This window comes from Lingula anatina, chromosome 8, assembly GCF_051362555.1.
Source record: "Lingula anatina isolate TDL-2025a chromosome 8, LinAna3.0, whole genome shotgun sequence".
NCBI lineage: Eukaryota > Metazoa > Brachiopoda > Lingulata > Lingulida > Lingulidae > Lingula > Lingula anatina.
The window spans coordinates 13,270,155-13,292,581 of NC_141774.1; the positions used below are offsets into that span (position 1 = coordinate 13,270,155).

A 22,427-nucleotide genomic window follows, 5' to 3' on the forward strand; every position below is an offset into this window, starting at 1 on the left:
GGGGGGGGGGGGGGTCTTCCTCCTTGGTACCTTGATTTCGTCGGCGATTCAGAATATATGATCATATTTATAAAACTACATAAATTGCACATTTAAGCTGTCCAGAAAGTGCTGCCCCCTGGCGTCATATGAGTCACACTGGATACTAAGGCCGACATGTACAGCAGACTGCACACAGTTCGTTTTCTTAAAATCTGAAAATCTCGAAACTCGGAAAAAATCTTAAAAAACGATTTTTTTCTTGAGTATTGATGGGAAAAAATGAGTTTTGGCTTATTCGAATAATTGCAGGAGTCAAACAAGTTTTACAGGCTCAAGGTGTTAAAGTAAGTCAAGTGCTGTAAGATCATAACACACTACTCGGTGGAGTAAGCAGCAAATGTCTTTATTTATCATAAGAACGTTAAGCTATTCAGTAGTGCGAGATTCAACACGTGATGGTAACCGGCAAGATTTCAGTACCCTTCTTAGTTCTCTACGATATTTGGGCGCGCTGATGCAGTAGAGCCAAAAATTCACAGCGTGGTTGGCGTAAAACAAGAAGATGGCAATTGTGAAAACCCACTGATGAACACGACCATACTTCCACAAATCTAGCACCCTCGTTTGTAAAAGATTATATGGCGTAACGAGGGCAACGTAGGAAAAAGTCACCACGAGTAACATTCTTTGCACTTGTTTTTGGCTTTTTTTCCGGACTTCATATTGGCTTGTATTGGCGTTTTGGGGGGTGCCAGTTTCTGAGATACCCGTGTCATCATGGTCGGTGGAGCTGCTCGTGCCTGTCATTGTGTCCTGGGTTACGCTCACGTGATTGATTCTCAGCGCAGTAGACGACGCGTGCGCATGGCGTTTGGTAGCCTTTCTGGTCTCGTAAATTATCGCGATATTTATAACTGGTAGTGAGATCAGGGGTATGATCCAGTACAAAGTAGCCCCAAGCCAGGAATGGATGTTTGCAAAGTATGCAACGTCCTTTCCCATCCTCTGCGCAGCGCGAGAATCATAATGTAAGAAATTCCAGCAAATATGTCTTTCGCATCCGGGCATTTCTTCAAAAGCCAAACCAGTCAGAATTATAGGAGAGTTAATGATAATTACGGCCAGAGCCACCGAGCACAGGACAATGCGCGTGTTTCGCACCGTACACAAAGACTGTGCTTTGAAGGGGAATTTAATCTTTACATACCGCTCCGCGCTCATAATTGTCAAGAACAGCCCGCTCATTTCCGGAGTACAATACAGAATAAACATGGTCAATTTGCATGTGGCTGCTCCATGGGATATTACACTAATTCCAATATCGTGCTCAAAAAGGAACATGTATCCATCCAGCAGCACTAGAGTGTCAGTGACGGCCACGGCGGTCATGTACAAACACGTTGTGTTGCGCCGCAGAGACTTGCGGTGGAAGACGGCTACGGATAACATGTTACACACGATTCCAATGCTGTATACCATGACCCTGATAACCGCCCGGAAATGTATGAAGTCCTCGCTTGAGTCATCGAGGTACTGAGGAGAACTGCAGTTGGGAGCTGAATCATTGCCATTGTTTGTCATATCCTGACTTTGAAGTGTTTTGTCGAGGACTTGATTCGACCGCGTGGCTCCGGAAATGTTGACAGCGTGGCCGCCATTTGCAGCAGATCTTTTTGTCTTTTCAAACAAGGGTTTTATTCCCAGTCGAGTTTGTTCCGCGTGACGCACAATTAAGGGTTTAAAACTGAGAACTGCGTTTGCACCAGTTGTCTCAACGCAATCCCCTACTTGTTGGAAGATAAAAATGCACACCAGTGCGCGTGCCCGACATATTCCAAGTGTGGTCATTGTTGTGATGCAGACATTAATTAGTAGCGACCTTGCATAATTGGGAGGAAATGCAGATTTTACAACCCTCGATTTACAGCTTGACGTTTATAAACCTGTGGAAAAAATGAAAATGCATTAAACTACGAGTAATGTGTAAGTATGAACTGCAAAAAGTTGGTGTGTATGCATGTGTGTACACTGTATGCATATTTTCACGATTGGCGTGGATGCTTGAGCGATATCAGGATATCATTCGAAACTGTAAGTAAACTGCTCGGGGTTGCAGATGACTTGCAGCTACTTCATTAATATACATTCACATATATGCACAAGACAACATGAATTGACATTTTAAAATATTTTTAAGAAGAGTCCGGTCTGAAACTTATACAAAATATTACCAAAAAAAAAACGCATTTATTCTACTTTATTTCAACTTTTTGATTTTCGTTAAGTTAAGATGCTATTCTTTAATAATGGCCAACTCAACCATGTAAGAACGGGCTACTCTTCATTTTTACTTTGCGCTTTCGGGTCTTTTTCGATTTCTGATAAGACGTTCGATAATAAATTACTCGACCCAATTGGGCAATAAACTTACTTTAACCTACATTGAGTTAATGCAGATAAGGCAGTAAACCCGTGTTCATTTTCCCTAATAGTTTCCCTGACAGTGGTCCGTATCCATCTCACATGGGACGGTTCCCGTGGCTCTATCACTTTTCAAACCCACTCTCCACTGACCCCATTATACGGCTATACCCTACCTTTGGTTCCAGGGTTCGGTATTGCCAGCTCGATCTTGATTTCTTATATAACCCACATCAGCAATAGTCCATAAAGTGTACCCGTGTAAATAGGAAGGGTATTGTGGACAAGCTAGCTTTATAATGCCATATGTCACTCAGGGTAGCTATACCCACTTCTAGTAAACTCTGGCAATAAAAAAAAAAAACTCCCACCTGTTCTTACAAGCAGCTTTTTCACGTTTTCGTGGTCACGGAACGGCCTGTCTCACAAATAGGGGGGGGGGGGATCCTACAGAAAACCACCTTTTAACCCTGGTTTGACCATCATAAACATATGCGTTGGTGTTGAATCACCATGCAGTAGCGAAAGTTACTGTAGACGTTTAGCGACTGCTTAGCTGTGAGATGAAACAGGACGCACAGCGTCACGTCTTCTTTAGAGCTTCATATTTGCTTAGTGATATATGTATGTTAGTGATAACGGCCTGATGAAGTCTCTTAATATTACGTGGTAGAGGAGAGAAGTGGAGGACGCGGGGACGACCGATGAATGTACGGCAGCAAACGCTGAAGTATGTATCATGCTGTGTAAATACGATACTTTCATAGTATCCGCTGTACTTGTACGTTGCTGAGATATATATGAAAAACTTCGATCGCTTTATCTCCCCACTTTCTCCTTGTCGCTGCCCGTCTGTTCACTGTGTGAGTGTGTGTGTGGAGAGAGAGAGAGAGAAAGAGAGAGAGAGAACAAATATACTCACCTCTTTTACATTTCTGCTAAAAAAGTCCGAGTTGACATTGAAATCACACAATCTGCGTGTATACCATGAAAAGCATTTAAGATGTCAACCTACGCACAAGGATGTTTAAACCAGCCGAGTCATTTAAAGATCATTTTAACGTTATTTTTGCTTCGACGCCAGATTTTCCTGTTTTGTTTTTTCTTTTCCTTTTATTCAAGCCAGCACCACAACGATTTAATAATGCGCCCCCACAAAACCACATATGACGTTAACACCGATAATCGTACTGAGAGCTGAAAGCTGGCAATGAAAACTAAATTATTTTATAAAAAAAATAGGCAATATGCTTTGCATAAACCTTAGAGTTTAAATATTTATCGCTTGATATTGTCTGAAAATATTGTGTTGTGAGTTAATAATATTCAGAATATTTTATGGACATAATAATAAATATATAAATAACATACTGTATGAATTACTGCAATAATAATAAAAATAATAATAATAAGTCTCCGATAATATTTGAATACAGCGTAAGTATTATATTTTGTAACGGAAAAAATGATAAATACCCTGAAACTTAACTAGGTCAGCCAATGATTTATTTTTTCAGTTCTCTTCAAATGTGCCAGAGACTAAACCTTACACGGAAACAAAAAGTGTGCTATATATAATAATTAGGTCAGAATACTTTCAAATGAGTTACTTGATGTTTCTTGTGAATAAACACCACAGAACCCTACAGATCACTAGTATCCCATCCTCGTTTAATGGAAATGGTAATAATATGTAAATAATAATATTAAACCTAATATCCATTAAAAGTTAAAGCTGTCTCTACATAAAACAATGTATATAAACACAATTACCAATAAACAGTATGTGAAATATATATATATATATATATATATATATATATATATATATATATATATAGAGAGAGAGAGAGAGAGAGAGAGAGAGACAGATCACCTTAATAGACTAGGACATAATGCGGTAGAGGTGATACTTTACGATCTGTGGGACAGGTTGAAGTTTCTGAGACTTGGCTGCGCTCGTTGAGACATCCAGAAATCCTGTACTGTTTTAATTGCAAACCAAAGTGTTCAACATACACTTACACGTACCCAACAATTTATCCATTTGAAGGCCTATTTGTCCGACTGCCTCAATACTACTCACGATAAGCGAATTAATGAATGTTAAACCTTAAGTTTTACAATACAACATTTACAACAGGCCCAGTGCGCGTCACTCAAAAGTTTATCTATCTTCCATACGCTGTAAAAAAACTAGTTTATACTCTCTTACTACTAGGCCAGTTGCAATCAGTGCACTGGACTGAATTCAGCCTGATAACAACTATTAAGTATGTCACCATGTCTGCTATTGTACATAAAGATCGCGCCACATTGCTGATTAAGATGACTTTGAAGTCTCCTTGAACACTGAAAACCCAGGTGTATATGTTAACAGAGACAGAATATCTATAAGGCGACTGCCACCAAGAGAAATATAGCTGGAAAGAAGAGAGGTAAGCCTTAGTACTAATTTGTTGTTATATAATAATGGGAATATACTGTGCCTGTTAACGAACTGGGTTGGTGGTTGCTGCAGTTTTGTGTCCCTGTAGGGTGGTAAAACAGAATAAAACAGAATAAACACATAACTGTTTGTTCCCGATGTTCGAATTGTGGCATTTGCTCGCCACATACATATACCTACCCTGTGGTGCTTCGGTTACAACCGTATTTTAGATTTTATATCCCATTTCAAATTTCAATTTATTCCATTATTCACTTTACATGTTAAAGACGTGTTTAATTACATAGCTATTCATATAGTGTTATTTTCACTCCGTCTTTATGTATTTAGTATATTTTTAATTATTCACTTTGTGTTTTCATTCCTACTGCACTCATTTCCATCTTGGCGATAATAACTATCGTCACGTACACCCCAATAGAGAGGCTTACGGTGTCCTCCTCAAGCAATGAAGACGTTTCATAACGTTTCTTTATGTCGGGACTACCTTTATTTCATATAATCACTAAGGGTGCATTCCCAGAGATTTAGATCGATCCAGAGATTAAGATTTAGATCGACCTAAATCTCCCTGGGGGTTCACGCTAAATTGCAGTCAGCCGAGCGCGCACCATAGTTAATTACCCCCTTACAGCTTTTAGTAGGCGGGACAAACGCTTAAGCCGGCTAAGCTGACAGTAAACTAGTGAGACTCCCCACAGGGATAGATCGATCTAAAATCTATGGGAATGGGGTCTTAGTTGCATACCTTATACTACGTGTATCTAAATATAGCTAGATGATATGTATTAACCTCCATACCAAATCTTTCTCTTTTATTTCTCTTCTTTAAGGTATTGGTCCTAGAAACCACGTCTCTGTCCAAGATCCTAACGGAAGATTACCTAACGTGCAGCATATGCCTTGAAAGGTTCAAAGACCCCAAGGTCCTCAGCTGTTCACATACGTTTTGCCAGCACTGCCTCCAAGACCGTTTAGACAGAAATTTCTGAGGTCAGCCTGGCTTCCTTTGTCCTCTCTGTAGACGTCAGTGTGACCTCCCTAGGGGCGGTGTAAATTGTTTGCAAACAAATCAACTTCTGGTCAGCATATTACACACACTTGGACAAATAGATCAAGCTAAAGCTGCCAAGAAATGCGAGGTATGTTTCCTGAAAAACACCCACAATTCGCCGACGGCAACCAAACGCTGTTTGGACTGCGAGGAAAGTATGTGTGGAGATTGTTCTTCGGAACATGTGCTTCATAAGTTAAATCGTGACCACAAACTGTTTCCTGTCGACCAGTTTGACAGCGACGAATACGTGACAGAGCTGCGTGCCCGACAAAACATCCTTTGTGACCACAACAACAAGGACCCCGTAGAAATCTTCTGTCCAAGGAGTAAAAAGTTCATATGTGTCGGTTGTATGGTTTTAGACCACAAGGATCATGATTGCCTAAGAATCAATATTGCTGCCGACAAACGCAAGGAAAAACTAAAACTCCACGTGAAACCCATCGAGAAGAAAAGTATACTCTGCGATCAGTTTAAAACCGCTGCTGAAGACAAGAAAGCTTCAGTAGAAAAGGGAAGAAAGAAGGCAAAGAATCAAGTTAACAAGCAGTTACAGCTAGTTATGAAGATGGTCCGTCAACGTGCTGATGATCTTCTGGAAGAAAAAGATGCCAAGTCGAACGCCATACTGGAAGTTTTAGATGGTTTAATTGCAACTGCTACCGCCACCCAAAACCAACTGGACGACGTTGTAGACCTCGCGAGAAAGCTCATAAACCACGGGAACGATACGGACCACGTGAGAATATTCTACAGTGAGTCGCCACATGCAGTAGCGGTCAACAGCCAGAGTCACTATGTAGTGGTCGGTGACCGTAGTCTGGCTGTGCACCACAAGGAGGGCGAGGTCCTGCAGACGACACCAGACCCAGCAGGGGGTAAATATTGTAAAAACGTCCACTGTAACGCGAATGATGACATCATCGTCACAGATCCAGGAAATGATAACATCCGTGTATACGATCCGACTCTCCAGCTTAAATACAGACATGGTACCAAGGGTGATGGGGACGGACAGGTGAGCCTTCCAGGCGGCACGTGCTGCTTGGATAATGGAGGCATAATTATTACGGAATTCGGCGACCAACGTCTGCACCTGATGTCACCGGATGGAAAATTCAAGAAGTTTCTTGCAAACAAAAAAATTAGACTATTCAAGCCAGAAGATGTTGTAGTTAATTGTCTCGGACAACTGATAGTTGGGGAACAGACAGGCAAGATTAAAGTCTTCCAATTATGATAAATTATACCAAAGTTAGCAATTGACTACGGACATATTACGTTTGTTAGTTTGTTTAAAAAAATGCATATACAATAACTCAGCAGAACCCTTGAAGTTCTCATCTCTCTTGAATCATGAATGTTTACTTTCAATTAAGATTCCTCGCCACATTGGTTGTTTATAAAAAGGAGAATTCTTAGCTGTGACTAAACAGTTACATCGCAGAATTTAAGTATATATTGTTATACTGCAAACATTTACTGTACATAGCGCCATTATAATGGGAAATCCTGGTTTAAAAAATGATACTGTTCTATCACAGAATAGGAAATTACTGTGTGTATTTTCCTGGTTATACTGGAAAACCTTAACTGAAAAGAAAAATACGCACATAAAACCAATTACAAAGAAGATAACCAGTCATAAGATTCCCTAAAACATGTTATGCGTTTTAACTTATTAGTGGTAAGCAGTCGATTCAATTGAGCGAATTTCAATAGCTAAACAACACTGAACAATCTTAATAAAGAAAGTGAGTAATAGTACCCTTCGGAGTCACGCTAATTCACATCATCGGCAAAAGAAGAGTGTGGACCATATTGTAGTAGTGCCCATACAGGTTGGTGGAAGGGAATCTTGTAAACCACCACGCGCAGTTCTCAGAATACGCGACGTTGTCCAGGTATGACAGGAATGGTAGTCCTGGGAATGGAAGTCCGGGGTCCCATACGATTAGTGCAGTTGGTGTTAGTCAGATTATTGAGGTTAGTATATGTGACGAATGTCACCTGTACAAAGTAATGGGAAGCGGACTACAGTTCCTGTCGGTGTAACGTGACAAAGAGTCCCCCATAACAGGGAGTCCGCTTCCCATTCATTTGTACAGGTAAGCTTCGCCCTAGATTTTGACCCACTTAGGTCAGACTAACCCTAACCATTATAACTATATGGAGGGCGGACTTTCTGTTACACAGACCCTCAGTTTTGTTACACGGCCGTTCCCGAGTAGTCTCCCAGTGTAAGCAGGTACTTCACAGTCCCATCGCTGATTTTGAAGAGGGAAAATTTGGAGTAGGCGTCGACTCCTTTGCCGTCTCAAGATCTACTCTCGGAGTGTAGTCTTGTTGTGCGGGCAGACATTAGATGTAAAAGTTGCCTATAAAAATGAAAAAATAAATATAAAATACAGTACATAACTGATTTGCTGCATTTACTTGTGGTGACATGTACTAAGGAAAGTGTTAAGATAAGAGTGGGTCGGGATTGGGATTTGCCATTTCGTGTTCCTTACAATATCGTATTATACTATACCAGACCATATACCATGAAAATACTGCGCGCCATCTGTCGTCCTAAATATGTATTATCCCTTACCAAGCCAGTGCTTTCCACTGGAGTCCCCGAACCCTTCCTGTATGCCTGCCGGTCACAGTAGATACCAACGGCATCATCTTGAAAGGAACACCGGTGCAGAACAGAAAAAACAAGCGCCTTTAAATAATTTTACTGGTTAAGCCTATCTATGTTGCTATCTTAGAAAGGCTTTTTTGAGAGAGAGAGAGAGAGAGAGAGAGAGAGAGAGAGAGTTTCTACATCAATGTTAATTCCTGGTAAAAATAAAGAAATAAAGGTATCAATATCATTACGTCGAAATGATGATGCACGATTTTAGGACATATAGCTACTACATGTAAAGAGAAAATAGGCTGAATAGGGAATTTAAAAACTGTACGTTTTCAATCACAGTGCCCCAAAACGTGGCGTCTATTTGGGCGGGTGCGATTGTGGTAGATGCGACACAATTGTGACAATGCCAAAAAGAATATGTGATAAGAAACATCGACCGTGTAATAGAGACCGCCCTCAATTGGATTCGTACTGGCTTGGGTTGGGGTGACGTAGGTGGGTCAAAATCTAGCGGCTTACGTATAGAAAGCAATCCGAACCGGTTCCTGTATTATAGGGGATATCTCTATAGATGGAATTAACTTTAAGACCGAAATCTTTATTGACCATGATTAATCAGAGTCTAGACCCCTTCAATGAATAATACACTTGCTATAAAAAATTTGAGAAATAATCCGCGTTGCTTGCTCATTGCACCCGCCCGCTTCAATGGAGTATATATATATATATATATATATATATATATATATATATATATATATATATATATATATATATATATATGGCTGTACAGCCTAGCTGTTTATACATCAAAGCGGAGTGTTGCAATCAAGGTTTATTCAACTGAAGTTCAGGCCTACAGGCCAATATTATATATCACAATAACCATAATCAGCTGGCAAAATTATATTACAAACACTAACAAATTCACTTATCTGAAAAAAAACATCTCTTAGTTAGTTAGAAAGCTATACGTAGGCCGCCGCTTTTTAAATAATATCAACACACACACACACACACACACACACACACACACACACACATATCATGACAGAGCAGTCACTATAGTTACATTGTGGAAATCTCAGGATTTATATACGGTGCCCACCTCAACTCTTTTTTATAAACTACACGACATTAAAATAACCAAGCAATCAAGGGGCAAGTAAAATAAATCTTTTACTTAGATTTTGGTAAACTTTTTCTTAGCCATTTTTCTGAAATTCTACACCCGTGGCAGTGTACTAGTCTATGTACATTTTTAAGCATGAATATATGTACGCACTTCAGCTACTTTCCCTAAGCCAGCTTTCATTAAGTCTGCCCTGAACGCAGCTCGCAATTCTTTGCGACCGCTTGCCCTTGAACTCGCTCTTAAGGAAAAACAAACTGACCTAGTCTACCAGACATAAATCAACGCGGCCCCCTGGGCCCCGCGCTGCATCAAATCTGTTTCATAATTATCCAATACTGATTGGCTTAACGGCTAATTTGCCTATTTGACTCCAATAACGCCGATCCGTAATGGATATGCTTCGGCAATTAATGAATGGCAAAAGAACCCATCGGCTTTTGCTCGAAAAAATAACTCCTAAAAATAGGTTACGTACGCGGTGCATGTTGGGTAAGGTATAGCAATAAACGGAGCCAACGCCTTGGTAGTTAGTTTTGCCGGCACTGGCTAGTAGAAAAGGATGGCTCGCCGTTGTTTGCTAGGATGTTTGGCAATTTTGCTTTACTGTGGAATTGCTATGTGTCTGCCTCCTATTCAGCAATTGCGCACGTGAGTATAAGATCTATTCTTTGTTGATAAGACAGTTACTGTGTGAGGAAAAACGTTATTTTTAGCTGATTTTTATTTTTGGTGAATATGCGTACTGGCAGATCTATTACTTAGCTTGCAGAGAGGGTGGACGCATGAAAACAATTTGCCAACCTTTGCTAAGCATATTTATGATTGACGATTGAGGATAGTTTTATTACAGGTATAATATTTAGGTCGCAGGAATGGCAGAATCACTTGGTTTTGTCTCGTTTTGATTGTTAAACTGTTTTGATATTTTTTTAATTCGGGGGGGGGGGGGGGGGGGGGTGAAGGGCAGGGAGGGGTACGTGGTAGTGGTTATGATACCGCCCGACCGCCATTGTCAATAATACATGTAAACCGCTACATTGGAACCATGCACTATCGAGCTGACATATAACCAAGATCGACTGCTGCAAGGGTACAGCTACATGTAGTACATGCCCAAGTGAAATATTCCTCATAGGTGTGTTGTGCTGCGTATGACAGAAGTCCCGGCCACTCTCACGACTATGCTTGGTTGATTTTAGTGGCAGGTTTTACTGTGCGAAGCACAATATGTTAGCGCCCCCCCCCCCCCCCCCCCCTTAAAGACCACACCAACAAGATACAGTCTATTCAGAACCGTGTTGTAGTAGAGGTTCACCTGCATCCTCTCGGATCTCTCGGTAAAAAAACTGATTAAATTCGGTCTTCATTCGAACACTTACTTGTCGCTCTCAGTCAAAAACGTTTTCTACCTGCAGTATACCCTAAGGTCGCATTCAGAACAAGTTGATCCGCTGACTAACAGCTCCGCGGATCAAATATTGCTGACCCACTTGAAAGCCTGCCACATAACCCCCTAACAGACACTGAATAGATTCCCCGCGGGGATTACTCGGCAAGCCTTCAAGGGGGTTGATCACCTTTGATCCGTGGAGCTGCTAGTCTGTGAATGCAGCTTAAATTTATGCCTCTCTCTCTCTCTCTCTCTCTCTCTCTCTGCTAGGATTATACAAATTATCTTCCTAAATTTAACGTCTTACACAGGAGCGTTTTTATTGTCATTAGGTGACAGTGCGACCTCCATATACCCTTTGCGGCTTGGCAGGCTCCAGCGGGCTGTCACTTTGAGTTACTGCACGTACCGCTATCAGAACCACCGGTTGATTTTTCATAAGATATTGACAGAAATGTCGGATGTGTCTCTGGCTTCTTCATGACGATTATTTTTTTCATGCTGTGTCCAAGGGGAATTTTTTCATAGAATATGTCACCACTCAGTTGGCTTGTATTGAGCGAATTGTAAAATAGGTCAATTTTTTTCTCTTTTGTAAGAACTCATCTTGCCCATTTTCCCACTGAGTCCAACGAGTATATTTGTATGGAATATGCCATCGCTCAGTTGGCTTCTTGTAAAAGGTTCATTCTTAAACTGGTCAAAATGGTCAATCATCTTTTTCAAACTCGCCCAACCCATCTTCCAAGCATTCTGCCCTACTGTCGTTCAGTCAAGCAATGCATATTTCCTTTTTTACTGCATGAATGGTAAAGACATAATATACATTAACTTTTTTTAGATTGCCATCTTATCAAAATTAAATCAGCATGAGAATGCACTTAACTGGGTACGAAATACATTTTAGGTCAGTACAACGTAGGATTTGAAGTATGGTGACTGAGTTAGGCGATGACTTGGGTCGGCAGGTGGCATAAGCTATTATGTACATGTACCGTGATAGAGGGTGATCATGATTTACTGCAATTCATCCCCTCCCCCTCCCCCGAAAAAAGGAGCATTGAGTTATAGTCTTAATCACTATAATATTAATGTGTTTTCCAGATTTCCCCTTCTTGTGCTCAATTTTAAATGGGCAATTTTGAAAAGATTAATGCAGAACACGCTCGCTGTCCCATTACCACAGTTATTCAGCTACAGTCAGTGAGAGAGAGAGAGAGAGTTGTATGTGTACCGTTATGATGAGCATCATGCACATTGTATCGACAACTCGGCCAGCAGAAGTGAAATATCATCAAATTATCTAACGCTGCACAATGTTGTGCTTTTGGCATTTCTGGCAATTATCTTCACATCGTTTAATTTATTTTATCTTTTTTTTACTTGTTTCCTTTTTTGCCATTGTTCGCAAAAGTATCACATAAACCTATCATTTAGCTATTATGCTCGTGGACAGAATGTTACAACCTTTAAATGACTCGATAATATGATAACCATACCTCTCAAAAGACTAAGAGAGTGATTTAAAAAATGGGCAGAATTCAGGAAAAAGGTAACATGCAAAAAAGCCTGTGCTATCAAAAGGCTCCAAGGGAATTATTTTTTAAATATTAAAAGTCTATAATTACCGTCTATATCATTTACAACCTCTGGAAGTTTTCCCCGATGACTAACACTTTCATACTTTCATACCCGCGGCATGGTTCTGTCTTTAGGTCTAAGTACGCTGTTTACGTTTTATCATCACCGTCAAAATTAAGGTGTCTGTTTTTTTAATATGGGGTCAATTACATGACTTGGTTCTAAAAAATGCTGTCTCGTGGCATTTCAAAAATGTTCTCTGAAATTATCATATTTAACGGGTTTTATTTTTTCTTCCTATTTTACTTTGTTTCGGATTTTTTTTTTCTTCCGAACCATAAAACAATCCACAGTAAGGTTAACAGAGTTTCTTCCTGTATTTTTGCATTTCTTTATTTTAGTACATTTTTGTGACAGAAAAAAATAAACAAAATAAAATAACATCGATAATTAAATATAAGACCATTTTTTTTTCAGGAAAGTTCCGCGACAAACCATTAATGTCAACATCAGTCTTTGGGAGCACTACGAAGACGTCCTGAAGGAAATTGACGAACAGGAAAACGGACCTCTCCGGAAATTACTGAAGGAAGTCGTGGATAAGAACCCCGGCATCGCTCCCGCCGGAAGTCTATTCCAGCGACTACACATACCCGAGAAGCTTCCAGGCGGCAAAACCGGGTTCGAATCCGATTTCGATTTTCTGGACCCCTCTGTGAAAGCTCTGGAGGCCCCCCATTCTGCAGTCAGATTGGTGAAAGTTCCCAATTCCGACGTGTACGTCCATTTGTATGTGAACAACCAAAGGGTAACCCCCTTGCACAGACGTCTTAGCATGGCTCGCTTCTACGACCCCCAGCGGTCTGGCGTCTCAGTGGACATTAAATACTGGGCGGCGCCTAATAATACAAAAGGCACGTGTCTTAATAATACCGTCACCATCCTGCTGCACGGGTTCGACCCTAAAACCAACAGGACACGCCCACCGATCCTTACCGCCCGGATGTACAAGGGATATCAGAGTTTCACCACCCCTCCGTACAAATCCTGTTTCGTTGATGAGGGCGGAGACAAGGAATGCTGCGACGGAAACGTCCCGGACTCCGAGGAAGGGTTCGCCAATGATTACAACCCTGGCTGGGTGGACACGAACGCCGTGGATGCCATTGGAGGGGCAATAGGAAAGTTCATCACCATGCGCCCAGACGCCGAGGTCGTCATGGACGTCGTCCTCGTGTATCGCACCTCGTGGCCCACGTGGTTCCGGCAGTGGGAGGAGCCGAACTGGCCCAGGATGTGGCCTCAGGGGGAGACCGTCGCTCTGCTGAAGAACACCGGGGCTGAAGTGACCCGGAAGTCAAACGATGACGACAGAGCGAGCCAGGAGACGTGGCGCCTCGTTTTCGTCCAGGCTGAGAACATTTTGATCAACACGTGGAACAAGGAACAACGCACGTTGATGATGTTCCTGAAGGCGTTGAGGCGCAAGTACTTCCAGCACGTCGAAGACGCCATTACGGGATTTCATCTCAAACTGCTCTCCTTCTGGGTGGTGGAGGAACTGGGGACAGATTGGAGGCTCGCGGACATGAACGCTGCTGTGTCAGAGGCACTGGCCAGCATTCAAGATGTCTGCAAGAATCGATTCTTGCCCAATTACTTCGTCCCGCAAGTCAATGAACTGGATGGCGCATCTCCTGAGGGATTAGACGAAGTGTCTGACATCATAGACGATATTCTTAAAGACCCCGATACTTACTTCATAGAAAATCTATTCCGTAATGTTAGCGAAGCTGAGCACTCATCAGGGTTCAAGTACACTATGTTTTATGAGTCTAGCCACGCAAGCGGTGCTACATCAATTTATCATATATCTCTTCTACCTGTGCTGGGGTATATATCTGTCTCTATCTCTTGTTTTGTGAAACGCGTCTGGGTTTAATATTAGCTACCAGTAAGAGCCAACGCTGAGACGCGGATTAGAAAATTGCGAGGCATCAGCAATATAGTGCACTGTAACTGATTTTCACCTGAACTCTGCTAGTTGTATCTCAAGAAACTTTTTCTGCATTTTTGGTTGAAAATATAAGAAAGTACATCAGCTTTTGACGTTTTTTTTTTTCACATTTTCTCTTCTTTCAATGTTTGCGCACTGTGGCATTTGCTAGAAGCGTAATGAAAAACAAGGGTTCATTTTCCTGTAACCTTTGCAAAATAAGGTTAGCTAAAGACATTATTTTTAACCTCAAGGAACCTTTCTAGCACCTTTAAAGCGTTGGGTGGAACTTTGTTTTTTTTATTACTACTGGTATATTTATCAGGAGATTTTTTCTTTCGTTTAACATCAAGGTGTACAAATAATGTACTGCACCTGCCTAAGAACAGCTACTAATATAATTACTATATGCTTTGCTGAGTGACTTTGAGCCCATACAGAACAGCGGTCTAACAGATCCGAGGATCAAATATGGCGACCCACTGAAAAGCTTGTCGCTTAATGCCCGACTAGACACTGAATATATTCCCCGAGGAGATTACGCTACAAGCATTTAAGTGGGTCGGCCATATTTGATCCACTGATCTGTTAGTGTGCTTTTCCGAATGCGCTCTATTACCTGTTATTTTCGTGCTCAGTCAAAACTCTACGTGCATTTCTAAAAAAAAACCTTAGACTATCTTCAACATAATAGGCCTGTATAGAGATACATATACGTTGTGTGTATTTTTATAAATTTTATGATTCATGAATATGACTATATACCACAGTCCAGAGACGGGTTAAGCACGAGGACGGTTGGATCTTCTAGGACAGGAACTTGATTTTAAACCAACTACATTTGACTTTGAATATTTTTTTACTGCTGTGAAACACCAACTGGGCGCCTTTGTGCCAGGCGCATTTTTTAGACTAGGAAGCACTGAAAACATCCGTGTTTTTAGGCTATTTGTTGAGGTTCCGTTTGCCAAAATATGTTTGCATTGTATCAATTTTGTAGTGCCAATTTTTAAGCATTGTGGGTTAGCTGTTTAGTACCCGGATGATCTCATATGACGCCAATATGACGTATTTTAATTCTGATTGGCCGATTACAATTATTCTACTAATAAACAGACCTACATGTATGACTTAAACTTGGCTCCCGTTTTTTCTATTCTTGCTATTGTTTCACGTACTTATGATGAGCATAACAATTTCTATAAAAAGTAGATTAAATTTTAAAAAAATATTAGCTATGAAAGCTGAAAAATTGTAAATGTGATGCATATTGTGCAATGCATTTGTGAGAAAAATGACGCGTCATTGTGACGTAGCAGAACTCGAAGGCATCCGTCACCTCGTAGAACGTAATCTTACGTTAGCTACCTGTAACGTCAAAAGTAACAAAAAAACGATCATGGCAACGTAAATACACAAGGCCAGCATACGTTGCCGCATCATAAAAAGAACGGTGAGTAAGAGTCATTTTGAGTCTTTTAACAATGATTTTATTGTCATAAACTGCTAACTCAAATGCTGAATTTTCATGTAATTTAGATTGTGTCAAAGCTGTGTCAAAATTCTGGATAGGCGGTTTCAATGCAGGAATATATACAGTAGCTTGACTACTGTTTGGTGAAAACAAGCATTCTAATCGAATAAAAACATCTACTTTGGCTGTGCCAAAATTATCGCTTATGATAGAAACTGACTCGATAAAAAAGTCATCATTGATTGATGTAGGCAACAAATTTATAAGGTTATTGCCTTGAATACGTTCAGATAAAAACACGCCTTTCAAATAGCGGTCGAATATTACGATGCCGTATACTGGGACAAACTCGAAAAAAAAGTTCTTTGATTGAAGAGAAGCAATTTGAAAACTGAAGTAGGAATGTAGGATGCGCCACGCAGTATGTTGATTGATGAAGCAACCAGTTAATTGCCTCGTGCACATGCTAGTAGAATATCTACGTACAGTTATAGGCCGATATCGATCAGAACAAATGGGAATCATTCGCGGTAGCTAGCCTAAAACGAGGCAGAAATGATCCGTGAGATGCATTATGTTAGTTTTTATTGGTACTCTGTACACCACTCGCTAAAAGACAATTGCCTATTTCTGACCTTTCTGTCCTCAAATTTCCGAGAAATCTCGGCTGATTTTACCGTAAGTCATCATCAGCCGTCTTCTCAGCAAATAATATGCGTTCAGCCTGCCTAACATACTAGTACACCCGATACACGATCGAAAGACAGTACATGCATGTACCGGTACTTTTCTGAATGAACATGATCACGTGGCTGTGCCAAAATTATCGCTCATGATAGAAACTGACTCGATTAAAAAGTCAGTTTAGACTGAGTTTAGACATAGACTCAGTTTAGTATTAGATCATTTAATTGTAAACTTTATCTTTAGAGTAACCTTAGCCATTCATTCCTTTGTTGTTACATGTACTACATGTATACTGAGATGTTTACTACAGCTAGCTTATCATTCATTCAACAAATGAAAAAAAAATTTTTTTTTCATTAATTTAAAAAATGATACGATCGATGGTTTCCTGCAGGATGGCTTACTGTAAACAAGTTGTTTCATTTTCATTCCCATACCATTTCACCATTCTTTGTCTCTTTAAAAAGGCAGGTTCCACATATGATGAGCGATTTCCTACGGTTATTCACAACGGACTGTTGCATGGGCTCCTCGAAAGACCTCACTGTTAGTTCCAACGTCTTCCGGCAGGTGGCAGGGCTGCGGGACCAGCTACACATCATGCGGTACCTCTTGATATGCAGCATCATAGCAACGGTCCTCTTTCTCATCATCGCTGCTCTTCTCGCGCGCAGACGCTCGCCCGTGCTGCAGCCCCCGAGGCCAGGTTGTCATGACAACCACCGTGCTAAAGGGACGGGGAAGACGTTTGAGGGAGAGAAGGGCCGCGGTCAAATTCACTGGGACGGCGGCGAGAGTCAAGCGTCTCTGATCATCCCTGTACCCGGCAAGCCGTGCGTGGAGTGGGACGGTGGAGCCAGCCAGACCGCTCTCTACGCGCAACAAAGTATCCGGGACTTTAAACTCTCTAAGTGGAAAAAACCTTGTACAAGAAATCTGGTAGGAACTTTTTGTTTTAGTTATATGTTGATTTTCTTTTCGTTCTGTTTGTCATTCGTTTTTTCTTTTTCTTTTTTTATTTTTCACTCTTTTATTATATATTTTTACATTTACTTTTTTACGCCTTTTAATTGACTGGTCTTAGACTTTGAGTTTACTGGTAATAAGTTGTATAATTTCTCATCTAAAGAAAACAAAGAAGTTAAAGAAGACATAATTGTGTTAGACCAAGAAGTGCATGGTTTACAGTGATGATTGCCAAAAGTGCGTATTTTAAATACTTAAAATACTTTCTTTTTAGATTCCGCGGCTAAGGGAGGAAATTAAGACGTTGTGGACATCACCGGGCGCCAAAGCTGGTTTGAACTCTCTAAGATTTACCCCACCAGTCACATACCAGGACTAGCTAGGCACAGCATTAAGACATATAGCCATGCCTCAGTAATTGAGAGACGTAACTCATCCATCTTAAGTCCCCCTCGTCAACCGATTAAAACATTCCTAAATGATTAGGCCTGTTTCAAAATTTCCGATATTATCAAAAGACGTAAATTCTGTAGGCCTAATTTGTGTTCGTCGAAAAAAAGGTTAAGAACAATCCCATTTTAACACACTATCATGGTACTCATTTCTTTTATTTTTCATTTGTTATCCACTCAGATGCTCACATTATCTCTATAATCCTTTTTTAGGAATATATACAAGTCTATAAACTGCTGCAATATTCAATTTACATGTAAAAGAAATAAATTACACTATACACCTTATTTGGTATGTTTGTTCACCGTCTCATTTTCCTGAGTTGTCATACTTACGTGCAATCTGCGGACACTCCCTCAGTTTACGCTCTTCCTCTCCCAAAACAAAACACAATCCATGAATGCGACAGGTGAGCAAAGACTGTCAAACATCTGATTAGTTCCAAAAACTACTCTTGACTATTGCGTTTATAATTATTGTTATTTTACCGAAAATTTTATAAATCAATGAATATTTCTAAGTAAATATTCCAGGTTTTATAAATTGATTAATTAATATTATTTTCAACTGTATCAGTTTTGCAAATTACAATAAAACACTTAAAACATCATCCTGAGGAACCACACCGGAAGTAGTCTTTGAAAAAGAGGCGGGAGTAAATATCCAGTGTCAGTGGTTGTCTATACATGTACAAGTAGTATACTGTATATCCTTTTCACAGCAAGTTATCTATCTGATTTGAAAACGGAGATTTAAGAAACATGATGTTTGGTAAGTGAATGGCTTTAGCTGGGATTATGTAATGTTGCGAACCGAACGAACTTGGATTACTTATCGAACGTAATTGCTAACCAGGTCCAGGCTGACGATTTATTCTGTTATTCCACTTGTATATTCTAAATATATGTCCCATTTTGAACAAGTCGTATGATATCCCTTTCTTAGTCTCTAGAAATATCCTTTCATTGTAATTCCCCGTGTGGGCACATGCTTGTACATTTATGTTTGTTCCAGGAATTATATTAATGATAATAAATGGTGGAGGACAGCGGTGTAGTTGATACATAAATCAAACATATTCATGTTTCACATGTGGGTTATGTCTGTGTGTGTGTGCATGCTTGAGTGCTTGCGTGTGTGTGTGTGTGTGTGTGTGTGTGTGTGTGTGTGTGTGTGTGTGTGATGATACTGCAAAAGCGCCCAAAAATCTCACTTTTTATCGTCTTGTTTTGCGCTTTGCCAATTAAAATTTTCTGGCCTGCCCATACTTACTACTGGTAGTAATTATTATAATGATAATTTATTTCTCAGAATAACTTATTGATAAGAACTAATAAAACTAAGTTGATTGATATTTCCCTTTCACCAGACACGTTAGAAATGCTGCAGGATCTGGAGACAAAGTCAAAGAAAGAATGCAGCTTGAAGGAGGAGGAGAAAAAACAAGATGATGAACTGAAGCAGCTGAAGATGAAAGTGACCAGGTTGCAGCAAAAGAAGAAGTGGTTGCAGCAACAACTCAGTAAAGAGGTGTTTATACTTTAGTCCTCTAGCTGTTTTAATCTGAAAATGATAAGGGTACATGTATTAGCATTCGGGTGTATAATAGTGAAAAATAAGGTGAATACATGAAATGAAAAAGGCATGGTAACACAGTATTACACTGTCATCTGACAACTTAGTAAATTACTCCATATATATATATATATATATATATATATATATATATATATATATATATATATGTATATATATATATATATATATATATATACATTTTAGTCTCCTCTACAACAAGTAGACATAAACAACATTGACAGTCTGGACAGAGAGGAGAAGTCAGAGCTACTGGATGCTGCTTATGCTGCTCAACAGAAAAAGTTGGAAGAGATGGTCGTACTCCACAGGCTAACAGGCATGACAGTTATAAATAACCCAACTTAATCTAAATATTATAATTTATTTGTTAAATTTATTTAGAGAGAACCAGTTTTACCATTCTTGGCTCTTCGGTGACCCATAATGTACCAGACATTGCTTCTTGGACATGAGAGATCATGAGGACTCTTTCATTCATTCATTCATTTATTCTTTGTGTGTTTGCTCTCTCTCTCTTTTCTTTCTTTCTTTCTTTCTTTCTTTCATTCTTTCTTTCTTTCTTTCTTTCTTTCAATGATTCACCAGGCAATTAACTAGTGTTTCTTTTATTCACAATTTCAGGTATTTCTATCGACCATATCAAACCAGAGGCGATACGTATCTGCTGGGATACCTCATATGGAGGGGAATTCTTCGAGGCTTTCTATGCCGAGGTGACCCGCTCCAGAGACAAGCTGACGGTCCAGCACCACTCCTTGCCATACTTTCTTCCCATCAACTCTCTGATCACCAGACACCTGAATACAGATATCACTGTGTTTGCAGAGATGGTGTCCAAGTATCTGAATGTGTTTGTGGAGAAGAGACAGGAAGCTGTCAATGCTGAGGTGAGAATGGAAAGTGTTGAGGGGTTTTTCCTAGTACAAATACTGTGGTTGAGTAAATGTTATAGTTTTTTTTTCTTCAATTACATGGCTTTTTTTAAATCTATTGAAGTCACAAATCCTTTGATAAAGCTGGAAGTTCTAGGTAAAAGAGAAAAAAATTCAACTGACTGTTATTGGCTCTTCACTAATGTTTTGCTCACTCTTGTTTGAGAACTTTTACAACTTTTTGAACAACAGTCAAATTAACATAACTTTTTAACTTAAAATGTACCCATACTGAAGGCACACATGCATGCACGCACACCCACACACCTGCACTCGACCAAAAAAGTTTGCAAGCATCATTATAATTTTGAATAATTATGAAAAGACCATAATAGCTAAAGTAAATATTTTAACCAAATATTGACAGATAATGCACCCACCATTCTTTACTTCTTTATGTACACAGACAATTTCCATAACCAGTATATAGTTTTTAACTTTTTGGTCGAGTGTATATACTAAACGTATTCGGTGATGACTAAGCTGCTAAATGCTCACTCGACAATTCCAGAAGGAGTTTGGGCTGTACATGTCCAAGCCTATCGCTGCCAGCCCGTCCTGTGACGTGATCGAGTTCAGCCTGAAGCCCACCATGGTCCCAGGAAAACTCCACACGCAGCTGTTCTATAGCGATCTTCTCCAGCCTCTGCCCACTGAGGTAGAGGTGGAGTGGAGAGGTGGGGCACTAGTGCATTAATCAATTAATTAATTAACTAGTTATTTACATACTTAATTTATTAATAAATTATTTGTGATTATCTATCTTTATAGTTAGTCATCAATATGTTAACAAATATACTTAGTAATTCTTTGGTGAGGAGAGTTGGGATTCTAATTAATTGATTAATAAATTTATTGATCAATTAGATAATTTTTGTGTTTTTCTATGTTCGTAGTTAGTCATCAATTTGTTCATATATATTCATTTCAAAGGGTCTACTCCCTAGCTCTAGAGAACAGTATTGACTGTAAAAGACATTTTCCTCTGTTTTCAGGTAAGGAAGGTGTGCTATCCAGAGAAGACATCTTCAGAGTCAAACAGATATTTCTGTCAAAGTCATTATGCAGTGCTTTGGAAGAGTTGGTCACTAAAGTTTGATGGAGAAAAAAAAACTAAAACTGAAACTTTAAAGAGCTCATGTGCTGGTCACAGGAGCTTTTCAAACAGTTATTGGAAAGTGACCTTCATTGGGAGATCAAAGCAATAATGGGAAAACATGATTGTGACCTTCACTTAATGAAAAAGACAACAAAGGGAGAGTTCCTTTTTTACCTACTTGTATCTTCACAAGCAGAGACCCCACAATAAAGAAGGTGACTGTTGTATTTGATTGCTTACTTTTGCTATTTAACAGTGGAAGAAATAATTGCACTGCATTGTGAGCTTTTCATCTCAAATGTTTGAAAGATATATCATTGGGAAAAGCAATAATGCTTTGTACAGGATGTAATTTTTTGATTAAAAGAAAAAAAAACATCCATTGCTGCCTCACTTCCTCCTGATTTTTTGAGATGGTTCAATACACGTTTGATATAATTGTTTAGGAATTGAAAACGGGAACAAAAAAAGTGAAAAACAGTATACATCTGGTGTTATTTCTAAAAGTTTTTGTTTTTGGATATTTGGAGACAAGGTTAGAAGAATTAAAGAAGCAAAAAAATTAAATATATAAATA

General features: G+C 39.6%; 4 protein-coding genes across 8 annotated transcripts; 3 read left to right on the plus strand and 1 right to left on the minus strand.

Annotated features, from left to right (window-relative positions):
- Positions 1-369: 369 nt before the first annotated feature.
- LOC106157909 (growth hormone secretagogue receptor type 1) lies at positions 370-3,644 on the minus strand. 2 transcript variants are annotated; one of them, XM_013533704.3, is made up of 2 exons: positions 3,326-3,644; positions 370-1,925 (listed from the first exon to the last, which is right to left on the minus strand). In XM_013533704.3, the coding sequence occupies exon 2, from the start codon at positions 1,828-1,830 to the stop codon at positions 409-411; it is 1,422 nt and encodes a 473-aa protein (XP_013389158.3). In that variant the 5' UTR covers positions 1,831-1,925; positions 3,326-3,644; the 3' UTR covers positions 370-408. The 2 variants fall into 2 exon arrangements, with proteins under 2 accessions (XP_013389158.3, XP_023930542.2); XM_024074774.2 differs by lacking the exon at positions 3,326-3,644 and adding an exon at positions 2,775-3,315.
- Positions 3,045-15,776, plus strand: LOC147760388 (uncharacterized). Of its 3 annotated transcripts, none has more exons than XM_087019433.1 (2): positions 3,045-3,133; positions 13,122-15,776. In XM_087019433.1, the coding sequence occupies exons 1-2, from the start codon at positions 3,108-3,110 to the stop codon at positions 14,584-14,586; spliced, it is 1,491 nt and encodes a 496-aa protein (XP_086875559.1). In that variant the 5' UTR covers positions 3,045-3,107; the 3' UTR covers positions 14,587-15,776. The 3 variants fall into 3 exon arrangements, with proteins under 3 accessions (XP_086875559.1, XP_086875558.1, XP_086875557.1); XM_087019432.1 differs by lacking the exon at positions 3,045-3,133 and adding an exon at positions 7,729-7,895; XM_087019431.1 differs by lacking the exon at positions 3,045-3,133 and adding an exon at positions 10,154-10,321.
- Positions 15,777-15,950: 174 nt separating this feature from the next.
- On the plus strand, positions 15,951-18,507 carry LOC147760389 (uncharacterized). 2 transcript variants are annotated; one of them, XM_086994411.1, is made up of 3 exons: positions 15,951-16,093; positions 17,269-17,740; positions 18,042-18,507. In XM_086994411.1, the coding sequence occupies exons 2-3, from the start codon at positions 17,282-17,284 to the stop codon at positions 18,144-18,146; spliced, it is 564 nt and encodes a 187-aa protein (XP_086850537.1). In that variant the 5' UTR covers positions 15,951-16,093; positions 17,269-17,281; the 3' UTR covers positions 18,147-18,507. The 2 variants fall into 2 exon arrangements, with proteins under 2 accessions (XP_086850537.1, XP_086850538.1); XM_086994412.1 differs by having other exon boundaries at positions 15,972-16,093; positions 17,273-17,740.
- Positions 18,508-18,853: 346 nt separating this feature from the next.
- On the plus strand, positions 18,854-22,333 carry LOC106157910 (centromere protein O-like). The gene is made up of 6 exons (XM_087018711.1): positions 18,854-18,991; positions 19,590-19,750; positions 20,003-20,135; positions 20,441-20,706; positions 21,263-21,428; positions 21,747-22,333. Exons 1-6 carry the CDS (start codon positions 18,982-18,984, stop codon positions 21,848-21,850), a joined length of 840 nt encoding a protein of 279 aa, XP_086874837.1. The 5' UTR covers positions 18,854-18,981; the 3' UTR covers positions 21,851-22,333.
- Positions 22,334-22,427: the final 94 nt, after the last annotated feature.

Bases quoted from the DNA above. Each gene is read 5' to 3' on its own strand.
- LOC106157909 (XM_013533704.3), bottom strand. From the start codon at position 1,830: ATGACCACACTTGGAATATGTCGGGCACGCGCACTGGTGTGCATTTTT.
- LOC147760389 (XM_086994411.1), top strand. From the start codon at position 17,282: ATGATGAGCGATTTCCTACGGTTATTCACAACGGACTGTTGCATGGGC. The intron at 17,741-18,041 runs GTAGGAACTTTT...CTTTCTTTTTAG, and splicing joins AACCTTGTACAAGAAATCTG to ATTCCGCGGCTAAGGGAGGA.
- LOC106157910 (XM_087018711.1), top strand. The intron at 19,751-20,002 runs GTGTTTATACTT...TATACATTTTAG, and splicing joins AGCAACAACTCAGTAAAGAG to TCTCCTCTACAACAAGTAGA. The intron at 21,429-21,746 runs GTGGGGCACTAG...CTCTGTTTTCAG, and splicing joins GGTAGAGGTGGAGTGGAGAG to GTAAGGAAGGTGTGCTATCC.
- LOC147760388 (XM_087019431.1), top strand. From the start codon at position 10,233: ATGGCTCGCCGTTGTTTGCTAGGATGTTTGGCAATTTTGCTTTACTGT. The intron at 10,322-13,121 runs GTGAGTATAAGA...TTTTTTTTTCAG, and splicing joins CCTATTCAGCAATTGCGCAC to GAAAGTTCCGCGACAAACCA.